This window comes from Acartia tonsa, chromosome 14 (genome assembly GCF_053477335.1).
Source record: "Acartia tonsa isolate MP-2025a chromosome 14, ASM5347733v1, whole genome shotgun sequence".
NCBI classification, from domain to species: Eukaryota; Metazoa; Arthropoda; class Copepoda; order Calanoida; family Acartiidae; genus Acartia; species Acartia tonsa.
In genome coordinates this window covers 3,899,672-3,924,396 of record NC_137273.1, presented here as the reverse complement: position 1 = coordinate 3,924,396, position 24,725 = coordinate 3,899,672, and the positions used below count along the sequence as shown (strand labels likewise).

At 38.1% G+C, this 24,725-nt stretch overlaps 1 protein-coding gene across 1 annotated transcript in view; it reads right to left on the bottom strand.

Annotated features, from left to right (window-relative positions):
- LOC145306374 (uncharacterized) overlaps positions 1-19,725 on the bottom strand; it is a 34,194-nt gene extending 14,469 nt beyond the window's left edge. The window contains exon 1 of the mRNA XM_080148468.1: positions 19,549-19,725. Within this exon, the coding sequence (XP_080004594.1) occupies positions 19,549-19,553 (5 nt within the window). The 5' untranslated portion in view covers positions 19,554-19,725. The remainder of the gene's footprint in view (positions 1-19,548) is intronic.
- Positions 19,726-24,725: the final 5,000 nt, after the last annotated feature.

Below are 24,725 nucleotides of genomic sequence, written 5' to 3'. Positions count from 1 at the left end.
CCAATTTGACTTTAACGCTATAGAAGACGCTATCGTGAAAGGATCTTCAGGGAATAGACAATGAGCAAGAAATTAATATGCAACATTAATGTTGATAAACGAAATTACTTCTTATGTAGGTAGACAACATTTTTGTTTGATGATAAGTTTGGACACTTCAAGTTTTGAATAGAACAAATAAAATTCAATAAAAGTTCCCAAAGTTTTTGTGCCAACGAATAAGATAACATGGTTATACAATTCTGGGTACTTTACGGTCATACTTTTGTTACAGAATAGCTTTGCTACTAAAAGATTAAAGGGGTAGTTTCACGAAATGCATTTGAACTTAATTTAGTGAATCGCATATTTTCTGCTAGTTAATGGGTTTAACTATATTTATATGGCATATATTTAAAAGAATTTCAATTTTCTACCACGTAGTCTTGATATTTTAAAAACTTCATGGTAGAAAATTGAAATTCTTTCGAATATATGCCATATAAATGTAGTTTAACCAATTAACCAGGAAAAAATATGCGGTTCACTAAATTAAATTTACATGTCTTTCGTGAAACTACCCCTTTAGGATTGACTGTATATGGACAGTTATTACTCTATGATTATAGAGTAGTATCGCTTCTAAAAGATAAAATTTAAGATTGACTGTATATGGACAGTTATTACTCTATGGTTATAGAGTGGTATCGCTACTTAAAAATTAAATTTAAGATTGACTGTATATGGACAGTTATTACTCTATGATTATAGAGTAGTATCGCTTCTAAAAGATTAAATTCAAGACTGACTATATATGGATAGTTTTTAATCTATGACTATAGAGTAGTATCGCTACTTAAAGATAAAATTTAAGATTGACTGTATATGGACAGTTATTACTCAGTATAAGTCGGTCATAATATGTCTTAAGGTCATCTAATCACAGAAATAGAAATTTATTTTAAATATTTTGAACGAATAAGTAACAAGATGTCCGTCTGTGTGTGTGTCTTTCTGCCTGTACTGAAGGATCTTGCTAACCGCTGAATCGATATGGTTCTTCTTTACAGGGTAGCTTCTCAAAGGTTCCTAAGGTCTATAAATATTTTTTGTAAGGATACCAGTAAGCTCTCAAGAGAAATCGTCCCTAGAAAAAAAGACAATTCTCCCCTCCCCAAGTGCCCCTAGAGGCCTCTAGGGGCTTAGATGCTAGTAATAGTTAAAGTTGCAAGAAAACCGTACAGAAAAGTTTGCTTTTAAAAATATCTTTATAAAAAGTTCATGGTTTTAAACAGATCAAAAAGTTGTAAAATCATTGTTTTTCACTTTCGTTTTTTTAGGGCTCACTCAGTTGGGGCATGAACGGAGTTAATTTATTTTACTAGGAAAATTAAATTTTTATAGAAATAACAGGGTGTCTATCTGTCTGTCTGAACTAAAATGTAAAGTAGAGGGTTGACTCTTCCCCCCCCCCCATCCCATCTTTCCTATTAATGTTATTTCTTTGCTGGTTTGTATCCAACAAAAATTCATCGTATTCTAAACCGAATTGTAAAAAACATTCCATTTTATTCAGGTAGGGAGATGACATTGGAATGTAAATCATGCTAGTCCCTAATGTTTAATAGACAGTAGACACATTCTTTTTTTGGCTACAAACCATTGAGGAAATTAATTAAATCTTGTTTGGTTGGTAAAAACTAGCAGTGTCTAAATTTTTAAATCTACAGAATGAGAAATATCATTATTAGGGTTGTATATGTATATTAATTTGTTCATTGTCTTATCTTTAAAGATTCCTAAAATCATTAAATTTAAAAAAAATATTTCTAAAATGAGAATTTCAATTTATATTTCTTATTATATTCGTAAATCAGTCGGTACCTTAACTGTTAAAGAAGAAAATAGACTTCGGGTCTTTTTTTAGGGGAGGTGACCTTTCAGATTAGTACTAAGCAGGAATCTTAAGGGATAAGACAATGAATAATGGATATACACCACCAATTACGGTGTACATTAAACTTATGGATAGAAAAGTTTGCATATTGCTAGTTTAAACAAGCCAATCAATATTTAACAAAAGTATCCAAAGTTTTAAAGTGAGTTTTGAAACTTTGAAGAACATTATAATTTACAGTCCATTGTACCCTCTCTCCCTGGTAATAAGTAATCAGATATAAAAGGAAAACATAAGTAGAAAAAATTTAAGTTTTAATAATCGTACGTTAAAGCTCAAATTAACTTCTACTGCTGCTATGTCAGGCACCTGCAATGAATAGGAAGATATGTGCAATTTAATATAATGTACGGTTAGGACTTTGAATTAAAGGACGTGAAATCATAAAATTATGTTAGAAATAGAAGCTATAACCCCCAATCCCCTTCATATAAAGAGGTCTATCATCAACCATCCTTATACTAAAGTAACAGGATGTCTGTTTGTCTGTTTGTGTGTGTTTGTATGTGTGTTTGTCTGTATGTTTGTACCGAAGGATCTCGCTAACCGCTGAACCGATCGGGTTCTCCTTAACAGGGTAGATTCTCATAGGTCCCGGGAAGGTTTATAACTACTTTGGGGGAGGGTACCACCACCCTCTCAAGAGAAATCACAAAAAATCAAAATAAAATACGATTCTCGATTTAACAAAGAGAGTTCAACGAAACATAAACGTTAAACGCAACATAGACATATAAAAAAAATTTAAGTGCCACTAGATGCCTTTAGGGGCGTAGCCGCTAGTATTAAATAAAGTAGTAGATTTGTCTGCAGCTTGAGATCTCAATAACTACAGGACTAATTGAATTTTCAATTTTATGCAAGCTTCACTTAGGTCCTGTGATGGTAATACGCGATTTCATTTTCAGATTCAAACCTTGGGAAAGTTTTAAGCTATTTTTTTAGTCTCTCCCTGTCCTTTCTAATCCAGAGCCTTTATTTACTAGGGCCGTAGCTGCAAGTAAACTATAACACATTAAGATACGCCGTTAACGAGACCTAACTGGACAAACATACATACCGAAAGACATCCTGTTACTTTTATAGTATTGTCCCTTCATTTGAATTAATGTTCCAAATTAAATAATAATTATAATTTTTGCTTCACTAGTTATTATTATTATATTTTATCAGGGAGAAGCAGGACCATGGAAAATTGTTCTACAACCCTTTTATTTCCCCAATATTTAGTAGTGGCTATGGATCACATTTAATTTGGTGAAATGTTGATTTATATTCTATTAGTATATCCAGTATTCCCTGAAATGTTATGGTTATTTGCAGTGTTTTCTCATAACCACTGAACCGATTTGGTTCTCATTTGCAGTGAAGCTTCTTATAGGTTCAAAAAGGTTTATCACTACTTTGAGGATGGAAAGATCCTTCCTATAAAGAAAAATTATCCGTAAAATCCCCCTCTCATTTTTTTGTTACTTATTCTGTTAATTTAAATTGGACAAAAACTAAAGTGGATGGTTGACATTTTTTTGTGAATAAGAAGAAACACTTTTATGCATACTATTTAGCTTCCTAATTTTAAAATAATAGTATTTATAAGGATACCTACTCTTTATTTAGTTTGTTCGTCAATCAAAAAGAATGTACAGTTTTAAAATATGAATATACAAATTTAAGTTAGCAAATAAAACATTGACGGTTTTTCTCCAAAATTAATTTATTTTACCTACAATAGTTTTAACAGTCAACGAGGGTGACAACATCCATTAGTAGCAAAGCACAAACAAAAAGTTAACGATGGACAAAAGGACAGATTTAATTTTAGAGAAGATGTTCTGTTGATATAAAAAAGAAAGAAAGAAAATATGCAATAAATCACGAAACCTTTATGAAAAAACATTTATGTTTTTTATGCATGACCGACAGTTACAGACCGACAGACCAAGTAAATTTTAAGGATACTCATTGATACGTGGAAATGATAGTCCTTGTTCGGTTTTGTAACTGCAATAAAAAATGTAGTTCCTTTATTATGTTAACATGCAATTTTTATATAATTTTTATCATTTAATTTTAATGTTTTTTTACTGTTATTTTATTTTCAATCAAGATTACAAAAATTAATTTTATGACAAAACTTTAAAATAAAAAAATAAAAATAAATTTTAGTCGATTATACTGACTAATTTAGATAATTTGTTAGTCTGTCTCTCCGTTCATAATAATATGGAAATATATCTAGTTTGAATTATGCCTTTAACCCTTTATATTAAGTCTATATATTAAAAAATGTCGATGCAAAGATATCAATTACGAGATGTCATCTCAAAAATCCCTCCTCCACTTTTTATCTTATTTAATTAATTATAAGATGAACTTCAATGATGTAATTCTAATGAATCCATGTCATTATGGCAATATCTCTCAGTTCGATAGTAGAGTACCAATACCGTACACTTTCTACCTTTAAAAAGCAAAGACAACTCTAAATGTAAAACAAGGAGAGTTAAAACCGTCCTATAAAGTTTACATTTTCAATAAATTTTATCTATCAATAAAGTATGATTTTGCAAGCGTAGACTATATAACTCTTTATAGCCTTTGAAAGAAAGTCCATTTTATACTTGAAGTTTATTAAGCCAAGAAAGAATTGTTCTTAGTTTATGATACCTCGAACGATTAGAAATGTTTATGATGTTAATTTGATGATATGCTTAGCTTATGAATATTGTTTATTTACTATTTTTCATTTGAGATACTTTAAAGAAAGGTTGGGCCCAAAATCATGTTTTTTTTAAATCCTTGAGGGGGGGGGGGTTATAATCTATCAATTGTAGTTTATAGGGATTTTACAATCATCCCGTTGTTCTATAAATATCATGAAAATGAATTAGCAAAAAAGACATAGGAAATAAAAAATAGGGATGTCTTTTTTGTCTGTATTCATGTTAAAATATCAATTACTGAGAAGGGTTAATTTGGCGGTTTCCCTCTTATAGCTTATGGATCACAAAGATTTTTTCGAGGGGAACTAACGTATTTTCATGTTTCTTTTAGGTTATGTTTATTATGGGTTAACAGGAACCGCTGAAATAAGAATCCTGTGGTAGCTAGAATTAAGTTCTGTGGTAATAATTTATCCTACTTATTTTTTTTTTTGGGGGGGGGGGATTTTTCATTTTTTGGGGGGTTAGGGGTGTCCCACCCCCCAAGAAAATAGTTATAAATCTTCCTGGGACCTATGAGAAGCTACCCTGTAAAGGAGAACCCGATCGGTTCAGCGGTTAGCGATATCCTTCGCTACAAACAGACAAACAAACAGACAGACAGACAGACATCGTTCTACTTTGTATTATAGATATGCAATTAGTTGGATTTATTTTGTGTGTATTTTCAGGGAAATTTCATTACTGGGCAGGCTTAGAGCTATTTTTGAAGGATATTCCTTATATGAAACTAATGATAATTATAGTAATGTACTGTTTGCAAAATATTAATGGACATAAAATACATAAATTTATCTACTTTAGTATCTAAGTTTATCCATTACTTGTAATGAATAGTTTTTAATTACCATAAATTGCTGTAAAACTCTTATTTTAAAATTTCATATGGTCTTTATTTATTTTGATTGTTTGTAGCAAAGCTAATGTAAAATTATTATAAAATTGCGTACTTATGTCAGTTTTTCATACTATGGAACGCAAAATTAATTCATAATGGCGTTATTTGAAGACTTTAAAAAAAATTTCTTACTTGTCATTACCTTGTCTCCCATAAAAAAACATCTATAGCAAAAAATTTCTGCTTGTTTATTTTATTTGTTAATTTCCCCCAATAGTGTTTAGGTTTTTATTTTAGCTGATATTGTAATTCATTTGTCAATTTATCAAATTACTAGCGGATACGCCCCTAGAGGCCTCTAATAGCACTTTAAATGTTTGGTTTTTGGTTCAAGTATCTACGATACCCTATGTTGAGTTAAGTCTCTTGCGTAAAAAATTCGATAATTTCTCTTGGGAGGGTGATGGTACCCTCCCCAAAAATAGTTATAAACCTTCCCGGGACCTATGAGAAGCTACCCTGTTCAGGAGAACCCGATCGGTTTGCGGTTAGCGAGATCCTTTGGTACAAACATGCAAACACATAGACAAACAGACAGACATCCTGATACTTTAGTATAAGGATTTTTCTAATACACTATGGACGTTTTTATCCTTGTATTGGTGACCAATTCAGTTTGCTGATTTGCAAAACTAAAGTAGGAATAGATATATTATTACTTAGATGTTACACCAGATTTTCATGAAACTTGCAGCGGGCTAAAATAACGAAATCCCCCTTCCATCTGCTTTATCCCATACCCTCTCCACCTACAGGATGCACAAACTGACCATTAAATGAGCTCCATGATAGCGAGGTGAATGGAAGACAATTTTTCTCTGTCATAATATCCACGTATATTTTACATCAATTAAAGTAGGATATTAAAGTATCACTCAAATAAATTAGCAATATCTCTTCAAACGTTAATGGAGTACATAAGCCACCCTCCCCCCCCAACCTCAATCATTAAAAATGCTAGGAAAAAAATATATAGTGATGGCTTTATCTTAGGTTCGGTTACAAGATTGTAAAAGTCCCTCCACATATTATGACGTCATACGATAGTATAACCAATGAGAGGCCAGCATAAATTCTACTATTGGTCAATTACAGTGTATACTGGCCTCTCATTGGCTATTATATCGTATGACGTTATAATCTGCGGAGGGACATTTACCATCTTATTCGGTTAGGTTAAGTAAGATTTTCTTGAGTCTCTATTAATTAGAGCTTCTCACAGTGACTATTAAACATTTTTGCATTTCATTAACAATAAATGTATCCAAACTACAATAAACAAAATATCCAGATCTGTAGATTAGAATTATTGGTTCGTGTATGAAGATTTGATAAAAACTCAAAGACGAATGATAGTTAATGTTTATAAAATACTTTTTTGTATCAACTGAATAAAAAATTTGTGTTATTTATTGCCATAGTGTCATTTTTGACATTATTATGTGGTATTCGGCAACCGTGAGCCATGTCTATGGCACCCCTGATCTGGGGTTCGGTGGAGGGTCAATGGCCCTCCCCCGAGTCCTGGGGAAGGGGTCTAGTGACCCCCTCCCTACGCTTAGAATTAATGATTTGAATCTGTCATGTTTATTATGGCTAACTGTATTCTTAATTCTCCCCCACCCTTCCCAGGGATGGGGGAATCATTATTGCCCAAACTGACCATTGTACATATATTTTTTATGCTTTTATGTTATGATTATTTATTCCTATCCATGTAATTATTGTTTGTTGTATATAACTCCAGTATATCTTAAGCCTTCAATAAAGTGACAACTAAAAGTAGATGTTGATCATTATCTAGTGAAAGCTAGAGAAGCGTAGCTTCTCTATAGTAAGGTGTCCACGTCTGTCACACTGCCGTAATCTAATTGAACTCCGGTGTCTGCCACTGATCCTCGGCGGATACCACAACTTTGGTGACAGCTGTGTGAGATTACGGCGAACCACAAGTGTAGAGCAGACGCGCATCTGAGGCTAAGGTACTCCCAGCAGTGAATCTGGCAAAACTGACGCAAGCAACCTGAATTACCCACCCTGGACAGCAAAGTTTAACTCTGCATCCGGCAGTTGTGGAAGCAAAACAGCGAAATCTGACGAATAACCGCGAGCAGCGCTGATATCTAACGGAGAATTGAGCGCCAAAAGGGCTGAAACAGGCCTGCGGACCGGCTGAAACAAGCCAAATACGTGTAGACGGCTGAAAATAGGCCAACTTTACTGCAAGAAATAGCAGGATCCGAACCAGTGGCGCTAGCAGGACGGGACATTCCCTGCCGCCGATAGGCTGAAACATGCCACATAGCTGCAAGCTGCGAGCTAACATACGGGTGTAGTGCACCAGAACAGAGAAAAACTACGTCAACCCCGAGTATCCTGAGAAGCTACAACGCAGCCACCCATCTAGAAGACAGATATTATATCACATTTGCAGGGATTACCACCCCAATGTGATGACCAAACAATAGATTTATGAGCAAAGCTTGGCAAACAAATTGTTGTGTTGTGATAAATCTAAGAATAGAACAGGCTTGGATTACTGTTTATTGTGATAACAGCTAAAAATAGAACAGAGTTGGTCAACAAATCTGTTATGTAATTGTGATAAGGACAGCAATAAAAGTTAGATGTAATATAATCAAAACAATTTCAAGCCCACAGCACAATAACAAATACACCCTTTATTCCAAGGGAAGGGGAGGGGGCCCCTTTCCATTTGAAGACAAATACAATCAGGGTTATATAACAGATAAGCCTGAGATTAAGAAGCAGAGGCCCCATTACACCAACACACAGTTACCCCCTCCCTCACAGTGGGAACGGACGGAGTTACCCCCGTCCCCTCACGCGCTTCCCCCTTCCTACCCACACTAGGCCAAGTCCGTCTGTAGTGTGGAGCTAGCGATCGGATATACAGAGCGCCATTCACGGGTAGCGCAACAAAGTGCGGAAAACATCATAAATCCAACGGACGAAACGGACCAATGAGGGAGCGAGCTGAGGGGTGAGAGCGCGTTTTCCCCGTGTGCGCGGATTTGACGGCGCGAACGCGCGTTACAAGGACAGAAGATTCCACGTACACACACACACACACACACACACACCTTCACACCAGAGCAGAGCTACTCCATAGCATCTAACAGGGGTATTTTTAGCAAATAAAGAATTGCAAGTTTCTTTCCTCCTAGCTCTAGTGTGATAAGGGAAAACCCAATCAGTTCCTGACAGCAGTTCAGACCCTCAACATCTATCTACCTCAACATCTATCTACCTCAACATCTAACCATTGATAAGTACAGCTAAGTTATACCTTTGCAACTAAAACTCCCAACCTAGTGATACAAACAGTGTTGGCTGTTAGGCTAGGAAGCCTCAAGTGACAACCCATTCATTGTATTCCTGTATAACTTTGTGCCCGCCGTTTCACCGTTGACCCAATGGACCAGCATCAAGTCCCAGGAGGTGACCAAGCCCCAGGATGGCTCCAGGATGACCCTCAGCCGGCACCAGCCGAGTACCGCAAGCTGATGTTGAGCAATCTGCCGGAGTATAGAGGGCCGCCCAAGCAGTCCTGGTCGGCACATATCCGCCGACTGGAAATGTCATGGGCGGCTTACCGCGTGCCACCTCATGATTCCCTCAACCGCCGCAACGCCCTACTACTGTCATTGGTAGGGCAAGCGGCGGAAATGGCGTCCCATCTGTTTGGCGAGGCAGGCCAAGCCTTGACCTACGAGCAGGTCAAGACCGAGTGTGAATTGTTATTTCGTCCTGCTTTTGAGTCCCAAACGCTTAAACAAGCGTTTAGGGACTACAAGCAACACTCGACAGAACCTATACAGGCGTACATATCAACAAAGTGCGCCTTGTATAGGGACGCCTACAATCATGAGGATCTTGAATTGTTGGTGGACGAATTAAACCGTGGAATTCGTAACGCCAATGTAAAACGCCTCATGATGAACCATGAAATTGCGAGTGTACCTGAGTACACTCGCAAGGCCATGTTCACCGTGACCATGGTTACTAAGCAACTGAAGGAGGGTGTGTGCTTAGTGGACTCGACCGACGGGCTGACTGGATCTGCCTGCATCCAGTTGCCCCAATATGACGAGTCGGAGCCAATGGAGATTGGCTCCTTGGCTCCGGGTCTCCACCAGATGGGGAAGGTCGCTCCAGATGACAAGGTTCCAGGCCGCTGCTACCGCTGCCAGGGGAGAGGCCACCGAGCTCGAGACTGTCCAACGCCTATGGAAGTTAGCCTAGAGGAGAGGCGCACCCAGCCACGCCGTGACCGTTCTGCCAAGTGTGAGCGTTGCCACTATGACGGCCACACGGCGGCCGAGTGTAGAGCTGACTGGGCCCAGGTAGCCAGCCGCAGGCGCACCGCCGACAAAGGTGCCCCTCCAGGGAAGCCCAGCAGAGTGGCCCATATGGAAGGGAGCGCGCCCCCAGCACCACCACCGCAAGCAGCCGCCTCCAGAGCTGCGGACCGAGCCGATGGGATGCCGCAGTTCGGGACTGTCCCAGCTAGGATCAACGTACTGGGCGGCGCGGCTGAGCCCAACCGGGTTGGCCTAGGCTTCAGTCTGAACCATCTGGGGCCAGAGCTGATACAGCCCAACAACATAGCCGAGCCAGAGGTGCTGAGGCCCCAGCCTTTCAGTCTCAATATGATGGAACCTGCCCGACCGAGCCTACCCAGCAAGAGTGGAGGGGCGCTGCCCAGCGTCCCTGAGACGGTGTATGGGGAGGCCCTGGCAGCCGCTGAACGAGAGAGGCAGGAGGTGCTAGCCAGCACCTCTGCATCGATGTATGGGACGCCACCCGGCGTCGCCACCTGGGATGATGGGGGGGTGCTATCCAGCGCCTCCCACCGTGTGCTTGGGGCGACAACCGTCGCCGCCACCGAGATACCTGGATCCTGGAACGAGCCAGCCTCCAACCTGATGTCTGGGGCGACCCCCGTCGCCGCCACCGAGAGACCTGAGTCCTGGAACGAGCCAGCGGTCCCAGAGGAAGGGGTGACACCCGTCACCCCCAGCCAGCCAGCGCCACCAGCCTGCAGTGAGAGCCCAGCTACATGCCAGCCAGCGCCACCAGCCTGCAGGGAGAGTCCAGCTACATGCCATCCAGAGCCCTCTACCAGCCAAGGGAACCCAGCGGCTCACCATCAGGATAAGTTGAATTTGTTAAATGTATTGAATCCAAAACCTTGTAAACACCCAGCCTTGCCTGTGCCCCCTGCACTTGAGGCTGGGGAGATTGAAAATTGGGAAAATAAGGGCTTGCCTGTGCCACATGCACCTGAGTTCCTAGGGCAGGGGAGGGCATTGAGTAAGGGCGAGCCTGTGCCACATGCACTTCAGCCCCATGCCACTGGGCATGCCTTGGACCAGGGAAGGGAGCATTTAGGGCTAGGGGAGCCGACACCCAGGCAAGTGCCAGTCGCTTGCCAGTCTGTCAGTGGGGAGGGTATCGGGGTGCCTCGGCCGCATACAGATAACGCTCAATGGAAATTTGTGTCTAGCCAGGAGCAGCCCAGCCGTGTCCAGCCCCAAGAAGCAGCCGTGACCAGAACCGGAGATCCCCAGCCGCGTGCCCGAGGAAGATGGTTACCTGGAAGCCTCTCCCATTGGTGGATGGTCCTGTGGGGCCTCCTTCTGGCAGCCGTGTGGCCTACAACCAGCTACGTCCTGGTGGGGTGGGACTGTGCCAACCCCACCCATGTCACGTCTTACAACAAAGAAAAGATGTGTGACACGGAGCCCCTACACCAGGAGGTGCCCCTGGGCCACGACATCCACGTCCTGCAGCAAGTCAAGGTGAGGGAAACCACTGGGTTCAGCTGTCAGCTCACCGTGTAACAGTGGACATTCAGGTGTGGGGTATGGGGTCACCTCAAGGTGACCTCGGTCCCCACCCTCATGAGGCCAACCAAGATAGACCCAGAAGCGTGCCGAGACCTGGCCAGGAACCGAGTATACACGTTGCCAGGCAAGACCCAGCCACTGACGTTCCAGCTGAACCACCCCCTGTTCTTCACCGTTGATGTAGTGGGCGCCCTCGTCAACAGCCCCGAGGGGGTGGGTTGCGAGGGGGAGGACGTCCACTTTGAGGGCCAGCTCTACCGCAATGAATTAGTGCTCCAGGAGCGGCGGCTGCTGGTCAAGGAGGAGACCTATGTGGTGGAGGATGGACGGGTGGAGTCCCAGTCTGACCACCTGACCCTCGACTGTCCCCATTCTGAGCTGTCCTGTATCACTGGGGAAGCAACCTACGTGTGGGACCACCTGGGAAGAGATTGCCCCTTGAGGCTGATCCGCAGCCTCCAGCCCAGCCTGGTGAGGGATGCATATCTGGTTGACCATCAGGCCCAGTTTTTCATCAACATGACCAGCCCCACCTCAATTGTGAACTGCGACTTCGAGGCCCATGCCACCAACCATCCAGCGCTGTTTGTGGCAGCTGACCCAGCCGCGGCTGCGCTGCCCCGAGTGTCGGCCAGGGATGTTGACGTTCCCCTCCAAGCACAGATCCATGCAGGTTATATTGGATTCACCCTGGAAACACGCATGAGGAGCACTGCAGCAGAAGAAGTAGCGGCCAACTGCTGGAAGCTCCAGCAACTAGATCCGGCCCACCCGGTGCGTGTCCAGGGGAGCACGTTCTCGGTACTGAGGGGAGACATCCTGCTGCAGCTGACCTGCCAAAGGCACAAGTATGTTGTCCGCGAACACAAGGAGTGTTGGGACAAAGTGCCAGTGGAGCCCACAGGTTTTGTAGACGCCGTGACGCGGGTATACAGTGAGCACGCCACCAAGATTCCCTGTTCCTCCACCTACCCCCTGACTGTGCACGCAGAGGAAGGCTGGATAGAGTTGACCCCTGCTCCCAAGAAGAGGCCACCCCCGCTGGATACGCCCAAGCAGCTGTTGACAGACCCCTTAGATGACTTCAGTTCAGGTGGTCTGTATTCACAGGCTGAGTTGAACGACTGGCAACAGCTGCTGGCGTTCCCAGCATACAAGAGCGCCATGCTGACCGGCCTATCCTATGGCTCCTGCGTTCAGCAAGGCAGCTGTTCGGCCACAGGAGACCATGGGATAGTGTCCTACAACATTGACCGACTGGCGGAGGAAGGAGAGGCAGCCCTGGATGTCTGGGCAGGATTTAGACAAGCCATCCACGAGTGGGGAGATGGCGCCGCCATCTTGTGCTTGCTGCTGCTGATCCTCAAACTGCTGGGGGACCTCACCATCATTTCTCTGGCAGCAGCACAAGGAGGAGTCCGGGCAGCCCTGAATGCGATATCACAAGTGTTCCTGTACCACCCAGCTTTGTATAAGAAGGCGATGGCTAGAGCCAGGCTCAACCATGCCAAGTCCCGGGACTTTTCAGTGGACTGGGATGCCATCCCCATCGGCAGGGAAGCAGCCGAGGAAATGGTGTCTATGAAATCCACTGACAGCGGACATGACCGCCCAGGTAGACCAGGACCGCCCTCTGGCAGACCCCGCGGCCCCTCAGGAGGACAGGCCGCTGCTCAGACACTCAACCTGGCAGCCAGTGCCCCAGCCGCTGCCAACAACAACCCGCAGGTCCCACTGCTGACCGTTCCAGCAACCAATGTGCCACCACCAAACCTGATACCTGCCGGCGCCGACCAACGTATCCAACCCAAGGCAGCCTCTGCCTTCTACCCCACATTGGGAGCCCATCAACCCTAAGAAGATACTCACCACTAGGATTCCATTGAATCATTATCGTTTGTATATATTTTTAGCCCTAAGGAGCGGGCCGAAGGCCTCAACCACTGTCGGAAGTCTGGTAGGGAAACCATCTCCCAGCCTTCCGAGGGGAGAGTTGTGGTATTCGGCAACCGTGAGCCATGTCTATGGCACCCCTGATCTGGGGTTCGGTGGAGGGTCAATGGCCCTCCCCCGAGTCCTGGGGAAGGGGTCTAGTGACCCCCTCCCTACGCTTAGAATTAATGATTTGAATCTGTCATGTTTATTATGGCTAACTGTATTCTTAATTCTCCCCCACCCTTCCCAGGGATGGGGGAATCATTATTGCCCAAACTGACCATTGTACATATATTTTTTATGCTTTTATGTTATGATTATTTATTCCTATCCATGTAATTATTGTTTGTTGTATATAACTCCAGTATATCTTAAGCCTTCAATAAAGTGACAACTAAAAGTAGATGTTGATCATTATCTAGTGAAAGCTAGAGAAGCGTAGCTTCTCTATAGTAAGGTGTCCACGTCTGTCACACTGCCGTAATCTAATTGAACTCCGGTGTCTGCCACTGATCCTCGGCGGATACCACAATTACATAAATGTTAAAAAAATTGTATCGTAATTATTTCAACGTACATAAGTTAGTAATTGAATATAACTTAAACTTAATGCCATTATAATATCGATATGTGGTGTCTTTGTCAACCAGGACCACTTTTTTAAAAGCCATATAGTTGACGTAAATATTGACATTAACTGTAATTCGTAATTATGTCAGCCACGGCTACTTTCTACTAAACCCTTACATTTAAATATCGATGTAATTTCAACAGTTTTAACATAGATGTTAGCTATATATCACACTTTTACTGAAAGAAGGAAATAGTTTTTCATCGGTTAAATTATCTCTCAGTGTCTGCTATGACAGATATGACTTATGACAAATAGACTCTTCCCTATATTATGACAATGGATTAGAATATAAGAGGATATTATGACAGGGGAAAAAAGTGTCATAAATCAATTTAGGTCGCTAATATGAACACATTAATTGGTCAGTTCGATCATCCAGAAAATGGCAGGGATGGGTAAAGAGTGTGGATTGGGGTAATTGAAATTTTGGCCAGATACAAGTTTCACTTTATTTGAGTACATGATAATAAAGGGGGAAATAGTTTTTCATATGATGAAATATCTATTTATGTCTGTTAGGACACATATGACTTATGCAGGGATCTAGAGGGATAAGACAATGGCCGATAAATTGATGTACATCCCTAATGATGATAAACAAAATTACCCCTTCTGTAGATTACAATTAGTGGTTGAAACGTTTGGACACTTAATTAAATGATCCATCCAATTAAAATTCAATAAAAGTCTCCAAAGTTGTTAAGCCTACGAATAAGAAAACATTACTATAAAACTTTGGGGACAAGATTGATAAATAGTCCAATGTCCCCTCCCTCCCTGTAATTTATGACAAATAGCCTCTTCCCTATATATTATGACAGAGACTGATGGAAAATAAGATCATTATTATTAATTCTACTCTCATATGACATAATTTTATCACAATATTTAATAATCTAAATGAAACAAGACTGAAAACGGTGCAAAGATATCGAACTAAACAACTAATCTAATTATATAAAGTAGTAAGGTTATCTAGTTAGTCCATTAAGATCTTACTAACTACTGAACTGATTGAGTTTTACAAAAAATAGGTAATCTTTTATATGTGTAGTGTACCGGGATACTTTTATGTTATTTTGTTTTTAACTACTAACTACTGAACTGATTGAGTTTTAATTAAAATAGGTAATCTTTTACATGTGTAGTGTACCGGGATAGTTTTATGCAAATTTGTTTTCAAGTTTAAGCACTAGTCTAACATAAAAAGTAGCAAAGCATAAGATCTCAAAAGTTTTGTTTTAACAATTAGTTTTAAATTAGTTAATCTAGCCTGATATGTGTTTCGTTTATGGCTATTTTTTAGGAAAAATAGATTAGTGCCCTAATTGTTTTGGGTCACTTGTTATTTAAAGCAAAACTTTTACCTACTAAAATTAATTTATTTCTTTTTCAAAGATTTCTATTTAAAATTGAAAATGTTTAATTGTTTCTCTTTTGCTTAAAATAGTCTTATTATCCTTGTTTTTTTTTATTAATTTTGAATAAAAACTGTTATGAATATGGTTTCTTGACATTAAAATAAAATGACAACATCCTTAAAAAAGAAGTTCAACAAGTCAGACGAATAGACAAACAAACATTAACAAATGTATCAAAGCATTTAATATTCAACATTATTCAGAACTTTTGCAAATAAACACTGTACCTAATCGTTTGGGGAATCAATATTAGAAAAAATTAGGGAATAGGAGAATTAGAGTGTTTATTACAATAGTCCCAAAGTTAAAAAAAAACCTTTCTTATTAGTTGTCTCTTTAGGGATGTATTTAAGTTTGATCGGTTGGTTCATTAAGTTGAATGTCCAAACGTTTCTACAATAAATTATAATCTACAAAAGGGGAACTTTTATGAATTATCATTGTGGCTGTACATTTACATCTATTTATTGGCCTTTGTCTTATCCAGTGGCGTGCGAACCGAAGGGGGCATTTGGGGCAATCGCCCCCCCCTAGCGACCAAAACGCCCCCCCCCCTGCCCCCCCTAGCCACCGCCCCCCCTGCCCCCCCCTAAATGTTAAAAAATGCCCCATTTTGCCCCCCCCTGGTCAACAAAAATGCCCCTTTTTGCCCCCTACCCTACAAAAAGCAAAACTATCCCAGTTTCCAAAAAAAAAGATCAAGAAATACTCAACAAAAAAATTTTTCGCGCTTCGCGCCAAACAGACAGTTACTATTCATTTAACCTTACCAAATTTTATAATTAGTGTAGAAATTAGGTTATAATCTTTTTTCACTGAACATAACAAACCAGGTAATAGGAAGTATTTTATTTTGTATTATATAAACTTTTTACCAAAGAAATTTTGTACATCCCCAATTATGATACAAAAAATTACCCCTTATATAGATTACAATTAGTGGATGAAATGTATGGAAACGCGTGGTTAAACCAATCAAAATTCCACTAAAGTCCCGAACGTTGTTGAGCCAACGAATAAGAAAATTTTATATGAAATATTGGGGACTAGTGTAATAAATAGCCCAAAAACCCCTCCCTCCCTGCATATTTGAAGAAAAAAATTTGCCCTTCGCGCCCTTCCAAATGGTTTCTGCTTTTTATCACATTGTATATTTTGTTTTTATTTCTATAAAAACTTGTGTAAACAACAAATATTTAATCAAAAAGTTATTTAATATAAAAAAAGAAACAGCGTTGATATTTATCTAAGCCTTTTTCTCAACACTGTATGTCTGTTTAAATGAATAACTATATATGATGTCATATTATTTTCAGGATAAGTTTATCATTTTTTTTGTGTACATAACCTTACAAAGAGACATGTTTTTTTATGGCAATTTTTCATTAAAATCCCTTAAAACTAACTACACTCTATATTCCTAACTTGATAAAATACGCCACTCTTGTTGTCTTTAATTGATTTTAGTTTAAAGGGGGAGTAAATATTTTTAGGTGCGCTTCACGCACCACCCTTATAAATCATTGGAAACACCACTTAATCAAAATTTAACAGAGTTTTAAAGTGCCAATTAAAGAGGGTAGGATATGTTGATATTACTTTTTAGCTTCTCTATAATTCACTATGGCTGTCAGTACGTAATGCTAAGGGGGAAATGTGATTTTTTCAACTGCAATTAAAGATAGAAGGATAAAACTTAATGTTAACATTCCCATCATTATGGAGTATAATTAAGTATTAAAAATTCATGGAGGTCAGACTGCTTTTCAGAACGTTTTTGGCTATTTTTGTATCTTTTAAATTTATGGTATAGTCCTTTTGTGACATTACCTCTTAAGGTGCATTTCGTCGTATTTTCACAGTAGCTTTTCACCTATTTATAGCTCCTGCAGGGCCAATTGCCTAACCCTGCTGGGAAATCACCTGACCTTACTTAACCTAGAATAACCTATTAAAAGCTACTATAAAAATACGACGAAATGCCCCTTAACCCTTACAGATCGGGGGGGGGGGGGCTCAAAGAGCCCCCCCCTCTAGTTTTTTCAATCTCATTTTTTTTGTAGGTAAGATGGAGAGCTGTAACTTCATGACTTTTTAAGTTTAGTAATTATACGTCGGCAAGAGTTGATTTTATTAGGATATCTGGTCTGTGTCGGTCGTGGTGTCCGGTCAAAGTCGGTTGGGTAGCAAAAAAAATTAGAAAAAATTCTAAATAAATCTTAATTTCTACATTATGACTTTTGTGTATAAGGTAGAAACCTAAAATTTTTTTGGTGAATACTTAGATATCAATGACCATCTGAGAAAAGTGGTGTTATGACCGTTTGACCGCTCCCTGACCGACTGTATGACCGATTTTTGTCCGGCTTTTACTACAGACATATATCATGAATATCGTGGCTTCTATTACAGCTAGAGACCTATAATTTTTTTTGGTAAATCCTTGAGCAATAATAAGCAGATAAAAATATTAATTTGCGCCGCCAACCGCCGTTTTACCGCCGTAACCGCCGAAAATGGCGGTTTCCGTTATTAGCCGTTTTTCGGCGATGATCAGAAAAAGTAATTTTTTAGTTATGAAAAATAAAAGTTCGTCCTAAAATTTGGTCATCCTAGCTGCAAAATTGGCCGCTCTACAGCTGTTTTAAAATTTAGCGGCTGGCCGCTAAAAAGCGGCTAAGGAGCGGTCTGACTGCTATGACTAGAAAAAGTAATTTTCTCTAAAAATACACATGAACCACCAGAAAAAAATTTTACGTCTTTATCTGTACCAGGAGCCGAGATAGAGGGGGGGGCTCAAAGAGCCCCCCCCCCCCCCCCCCCGATCTATTAAGGTGGGAATTGGGGCCCGATCTGTAAGGGTTAAGAGGCGTTGCCACAAAAGAGACTATACCCCAAAGTTTTCCATATTTCTAAGAGATTTTTATATCTGTAGATGAAAGGACAAGTAATTTTTTTTTATTTTTTACATAGTTCTTTATATCTTTGGTTTTTATGGTACGATAAATTTTTTTGTGGATTATAAGATTTCAAAAAAATTAAATTTCTCGCTGTCTCGACCATCCAGTATGTAATTTACTTTGACTGTCATCACACAAAATACAGGAAAAAGGATTTGTGCTTTTTCTATCTATAATATATATTTATTTCAACAGATGCTCTTTAAATCTACTTGTCTGTATTCTTATTAATGATTTTTTGTGCTTTGCTACTTAAAGATGTTGTCATCCTTGTTGTCATACAATAAAGAAATATTTAAATCTGTTTTACATATTAGGTTAATTTTTGGTAAATTATTTCCAAAATGAGTGTTTTTATCTCCCCCCCCCAAAATTTTTTTTTTTTTAATGGGGTTATTTATCCTTCCTGCTGAGATTTTATAACATCCCCTTCCACCCATAAAAAAAGTTTTGTGGTGGGGGGGAGGGTAAAGGTTAAATTATCTTCTGTACTTTTTTTTTTCGAAGATGCTTTCTAGCTCCCTTCCCTTCGGTCGTTGCAGGGTGGGGAGAAGGGAGGGGGGAGAAAGGATGGGGGAGAAGGGATGGGGGGCGGAAGAGATGGGGTATATACACGGGAAATAGGGATGGGGGAAGGGATGGGGAAGAAGGGATAAGGACTAGAAGGCCCATAATCAAATAATCCCACCCCTTAAAACGCCCTTATTTAGAATTAGTATATATAATCAAAATGCCCCCCCCTAAAGCAAAGTGCCCCCCGGGGCACTTTGATTTAGGGGGGGGCAAAATTTTAAAAAATCTTCAAAATGCCCCCCCCTAGACAAAGTGCTTCGCACGCCACCTTATCCCTTTAGATCCCTGGTTTCTGGTAAAGCTGCTACAGAGCATTATGCTTTGAAAACTGTACCTAACTGTTAAAGGAACCCTCATTATTCGAAGTTTGAAAATAATAGGACAATTCTAACAAGCCTAAATTAACAATAAGAGCTATCATAACTACAAACAGACAGACTGACAGACCGACACTATGGAGATAAGTTTCACTTTTAAAAATATTTCTCCGTAATTAAAAATTTTCTTACAATCCTTGCTCGACCTTAATCGGTAATTTCATTTACTAAACATATGTTTAATATATACTAAGAAACAATAAAAACATATGATATACCTCATTTTTTGTTTATTTTTAATATCTTTAACTTGTCACTATTTCATAACTTTTATTAAAATATGTTTAAAAGCACGGTTGGTTGGTACAAAATTACAAGATCACATTTTTTATATTTCTAAGGATATTGATTATTAAGCGCACTTTCACTGTTGTTTGACCATTTTGCTTAGGCGCACATAGGATACTAAGGCGCTCTAATAACGCGCTTAAAACACGCACACACACACTCTGAAGGGGTGAAGGGATGTGTAAATTGCAGGAAATAAAAATATGCTTATTAGAATTATACATGGACATTTTAGTTCTTAAGTAGCGCAGCAATAAAAAATATTTAAATATTGATTGGAAAAAAAGCTAATTTTGGCAGGAATAATCAATAAATCACTTTACATGACATTTTTGTAAGATTTAGAATAATTAAAGACAGTATTATATTTTTTTGTCAATAAACTTAATAAATAAATTTAAAAGAATAGATATATTAGGTAAAGATGTTTAATCATTTGATTTGCCCGACGAAAACACAGTGTAAGATAAATCCATTATTTCTTGTAGATTTATTTTAATTTATTATTTTTTTTGTATTAAGTGGTAATATTTTTCATTTTATACTTTTAATAAATAGTTGAATTTCTTAGGAAAAATCTTTGTTTGGGAAAATTAAATGGTTAAATAATTTGTTCTTATGACTTAATCTATGATTTAGAGTATATTTTTTTTGTTTATCTACCTATTCTTTTACCCTGGTTATATGAAACACAAACGCACGCACATACGCATTCTGCTAGGCACCATATGATACGTATTGGTTGGCGTGCATTTTTCATACAATTTTGTAGATTACAATTTTAAATTTGATTTAAAATTTTAATATTATTCAAAAACATACTCAGACGATGTAAAATAAATTTCAAAATTTTAATTTTAAATCTACAAAACTATACATTTTAAATCCCCCAAAGTTGGTCAGCGACGAATTTTCACAGAGATTTCACCAAAGACGAAGAAACGGGAAAAATTTAAGGAAGAAAGGGAAAATATTTTCTTGTTAAAAGATAGATAGATACATATGTGTAAGAGAAAGATAGATAGATATATGTTCAAATATGTAGATGTAAAGATATTTAAATCTAGCAAGATAGATAGAAAAGTAGATACATAGCTGAACAATAATATACATAAGTGCAATTTTCAAGAATTTTGGAAGCTAGAGAGAGAGAGGGGGGGAGATAGAAAAAGGGTTATTTTGTTGTTGAAAATATATTTATAAATAATAATAAAAAAGAAGGTGGTAATAAGAGAGAAAGAGAAAAAGATAAACATAAAAAATAGAGTTACAGATAACAGGAGGGAAGATAGATAGATAGATAGATAGATAGATAGATAGATAGAGAGAGAGTGAGAGAGAGAGAGAGAGAGAGAGAGAGAGAGAGAGAGAGAGAGAGAGAGAGAGAGAGAGAGAGAGAGAGAGAGACAGAGACAGAGAGAGAGAGAGAGAGAGAGAGAGAGAGAGAGAGAGAGATAGAGATAGAGAGAAAAGAAAGAGAGGAAAGATGGATAGAGAGTGAGAAAGACAGAGAGAAAGAAAGAGAAAATGAGAGAATTAAGGAGAGATAGTCAGAGAGAGAATGAGAGAGAGAGAGAAAGATAGAAAAAAAGATGGAGAGAAATAAAAGGAAAAACTACTTTCTTTTTCTAAAATTAACATCTATACTTTAATCTAGTCTGCAGGATAAGTAAACTTTTTCTCAAAAATATATTGTAAAAGCAAATACAGAATGAATAGTTATTAATATAAGGGACAATAACCTAACTAACACTCCCCCCCCCCCCCCCTCCCCAAATAAAGTGAGGGAGGGAGTCAGAGCAATGATACACTCTGTAGCTGAAATACTTTTTTTACTTTTTATGTAAATATTCATTTTCATTTTTGTAATAATGATTCCTAGGACAACAAAGTGTAGCATCATAAGTGAGGCATCTCTATAATCAAATCCTCTAATTATGAAAGTATGTCCTTATACTGTATCCTGTAATCATGCAATTTTGTAACACATTTATGTACAATTCTGTTTAGACTTATAATTTAAGTTCTGCTTGTTAAGTTCTGAAAATCTACAGGAGTAATTGTTCATTTGTACTTCATTCTGGTTTTAGGGATGTTGTCATCCTTGTTTACTTAAAATTTGATAAATTTTTGAGTATATTTGTCTGTTGTAAAGCTCCTGGTAAGGGCCTGATTGGTTTACTGCCCTGGGCTAGAAAATGATAAATCAATAGCCATAGACAGATAAATATGTATATACATATATAAGCGTGTACTATATAATATCTTAATAGTTATATTTTGCATCCTATTACAGATATATTTCTATTCTTGGAAAATTGTCCGTAATACGATGTAATATATGATTCAGTATGGCTTAGAACAGGTTCTTATCCAGCGGATGTCAATCAGTTTGGAAGCCATACTGGAATATACTATTCTTTAATCGTTATCAACATAGAACATATTAAGCCAAATCCTATAAAATTTTCTAGGCTAGCCTAAGAGTTGGGATTTCCCTCGCCTTACACAAAAATAAAGATATAAGAAGTCTGTGTTCCTAGGCTATCCTAAAAAAAGGATGACAACATCCATAAAAGCGAAGCACTGAAACGGTAGTGTCAGAACTGAATAATCAGAATATAAATGTATAAGAGTCAAAGCAAAATTGTAAGTAAATTTGTTGAAAAACTGCTTGATACAGGATAATGTTTATGGACATACTTTCATTTTTATGACTTGATTATAGAGTTGCTTCGCTTATACCATTATATTTTGTTGTCCCAGGAATCAATATACCAAAACTCAGATCAATCGGATGATTCGATCACATAAAAATTTTATGTTAAAAAGTAAAAAAATCAACATGTTTCAAATGGACGTACGGACATTTTGGTAATAATTAAAGAGTTGCTTCACTTTCTAAATCATACCTAACTACTAAAGAAATCACGATGTAAAGTTTGAAATCGATAGGACAATTCTAACATGCCTACATGAACGAAAAAAGCTATCCGTTACGGACGGACGAACGGACCGACCCTAATTATAGAAAAGCTTCGCTTTTAAAAATTATAGGATTTGATCCAATATGACTTGAAAGCCGTTCTTGAACGGATCCAAATACGCTTCTTTTATACAAATAAAACTTAGCTGGATATGATTTACAGTACCAAAAAAAGAATTTAAACACATTATATCATAATTTTTGTTTACAAATTCAAAGTTTATTTTTTTAAATTTATCATAGGGTCTTAAAAGGTCTTACCAAAAATTGTCCTTACTTTTAAAGAAGCTTCATAAAAGTCCAAGACCCTACATTTGGATTAACTGCACTCCTGAAAATATAGTAATTTTCACCGCTATTATAACTCCCACATATTTTAAAGATGTTTTCACAAAAACACTAACTTTAAATACAGCCAAACTAGAAACCAGTACAACCATAACGGACATGCAAACACATGAAATATGGAGTGCGTGTTCGGTGAAAATATTCATAAATTTTCCAGAACCTATCTTAAATAACAACCAAGTAAGTTTTATTATTTACTTACAGAAACTTCATTTGTCTTGTCATAACAAAATCCCTTTATAGAAGTAACAGGATGTCTGTCTGCTTATATAGAATAATATTGCTTTGTGCCAAACTGATATGGTTCTTCTTTAAAATATAGCTTCACAACATAGATCCTCTATCCAACCCAAACATCACAAACTTACAGACGCACAGTTTAATAATAAGTGTATGAGATCTTTAGCCAAGGAAATAATCACAAAAAATATTTACTTGATTTTTTACTAATTTTTTTCTTCTCTATATTGAAGGAACACTTTCCCGAACAAACTTTCACTTGAAAATCGAATCTTTAATTTTATCAGGGACATAGAGACAGGACAATGGACGGAAAATTTTTGTTTTTGCCAATTATTTTTTAAAAATTCTACCTTTGTTAATTATTCTACCTTAATTGGAATCAAATGGGTTGTTATAATATGATTTTATTTTCATTGAACTCTACTTTCCCTAAATTCAAAGGCGGTTCTTTCAAATCAACTAATCACAGTTCTATTACAACCTCAATTATTACAAAATATTCTTAGACATCCAGGAAGGAAGAGGACAATGGGTTGTTTATTACACCAGTCCCCAAAATTTTATAATAGCGTTTTCTGATTCGTTGGCTAACCAACTTTGAACACTTGTAATGAATTTTGATTGGTAGTTTCATTAAGTGTAGTGTCCAATCGTTTCAACCACTAATTTTAATCTACAGAAGGAGTTATTTTGCGCATCATAATTTGGAATGTACAAAAATTAACGGCCATTGTCTAATCCCTTTAGATCCTTGCATAATCAATCATTTATAATTTGTATCAATTCTTTTAGTTCAGCCATGTGAAAGTTTTCAAATTGTTTTGATCTTTGGGCCCGATTAACCTAGCAGGCTCTAATTTTTTCCCCTTCCTTTTGATCTAACTACATTTTAAATAGAGTAGCTTTGCTACTAATACTGGGTAATAATCCGAACGATTTTGTTAAATTAAAACATTTTTTTCTTTAATTTATTTGATAATTAATTAATATCACATCACACAATATAACTATAATCTAAATATTATTATTAGGGAGGAGGAATAAATCAATGGAAGATAAATATGAATAAGACAATGGTTTATAAATTGATGTACGTCCCCAAAGATGATAGGTACAAAATTACATAAACCATCTAATCAAAATTTAGTAGAAGTCCCCAAAGTGAAAATCCATAAAAAAATGTTATTGTAAAACATTGGGGACTTAGATAATAAACAGCCCAATGTCCCCTTCCCTTCCTGAAGATAAATTCCCTCTTTCCCCAAATTTATCGCAACAAGCTACCTTGTTTCTGTACATTACAAAACGGGTTAGTAATAGACTAATTTATCTGGGAATAGTCCCTTTTGTGACATCGCACCTTAAGGGGCGATTTGTCGTATTTTTAAAATAGCTTATTATAGGTTATTTTAGGTTAGGTTATATTGGGTTAGGTGATTGCCCTACAAGGTTAGGTAATTGGCCCCGCAGGGGCTAGAAATAGGAGAAAACCTACTGTGAAAAATCGCCCCTTCGGGTGCGATGTCACGA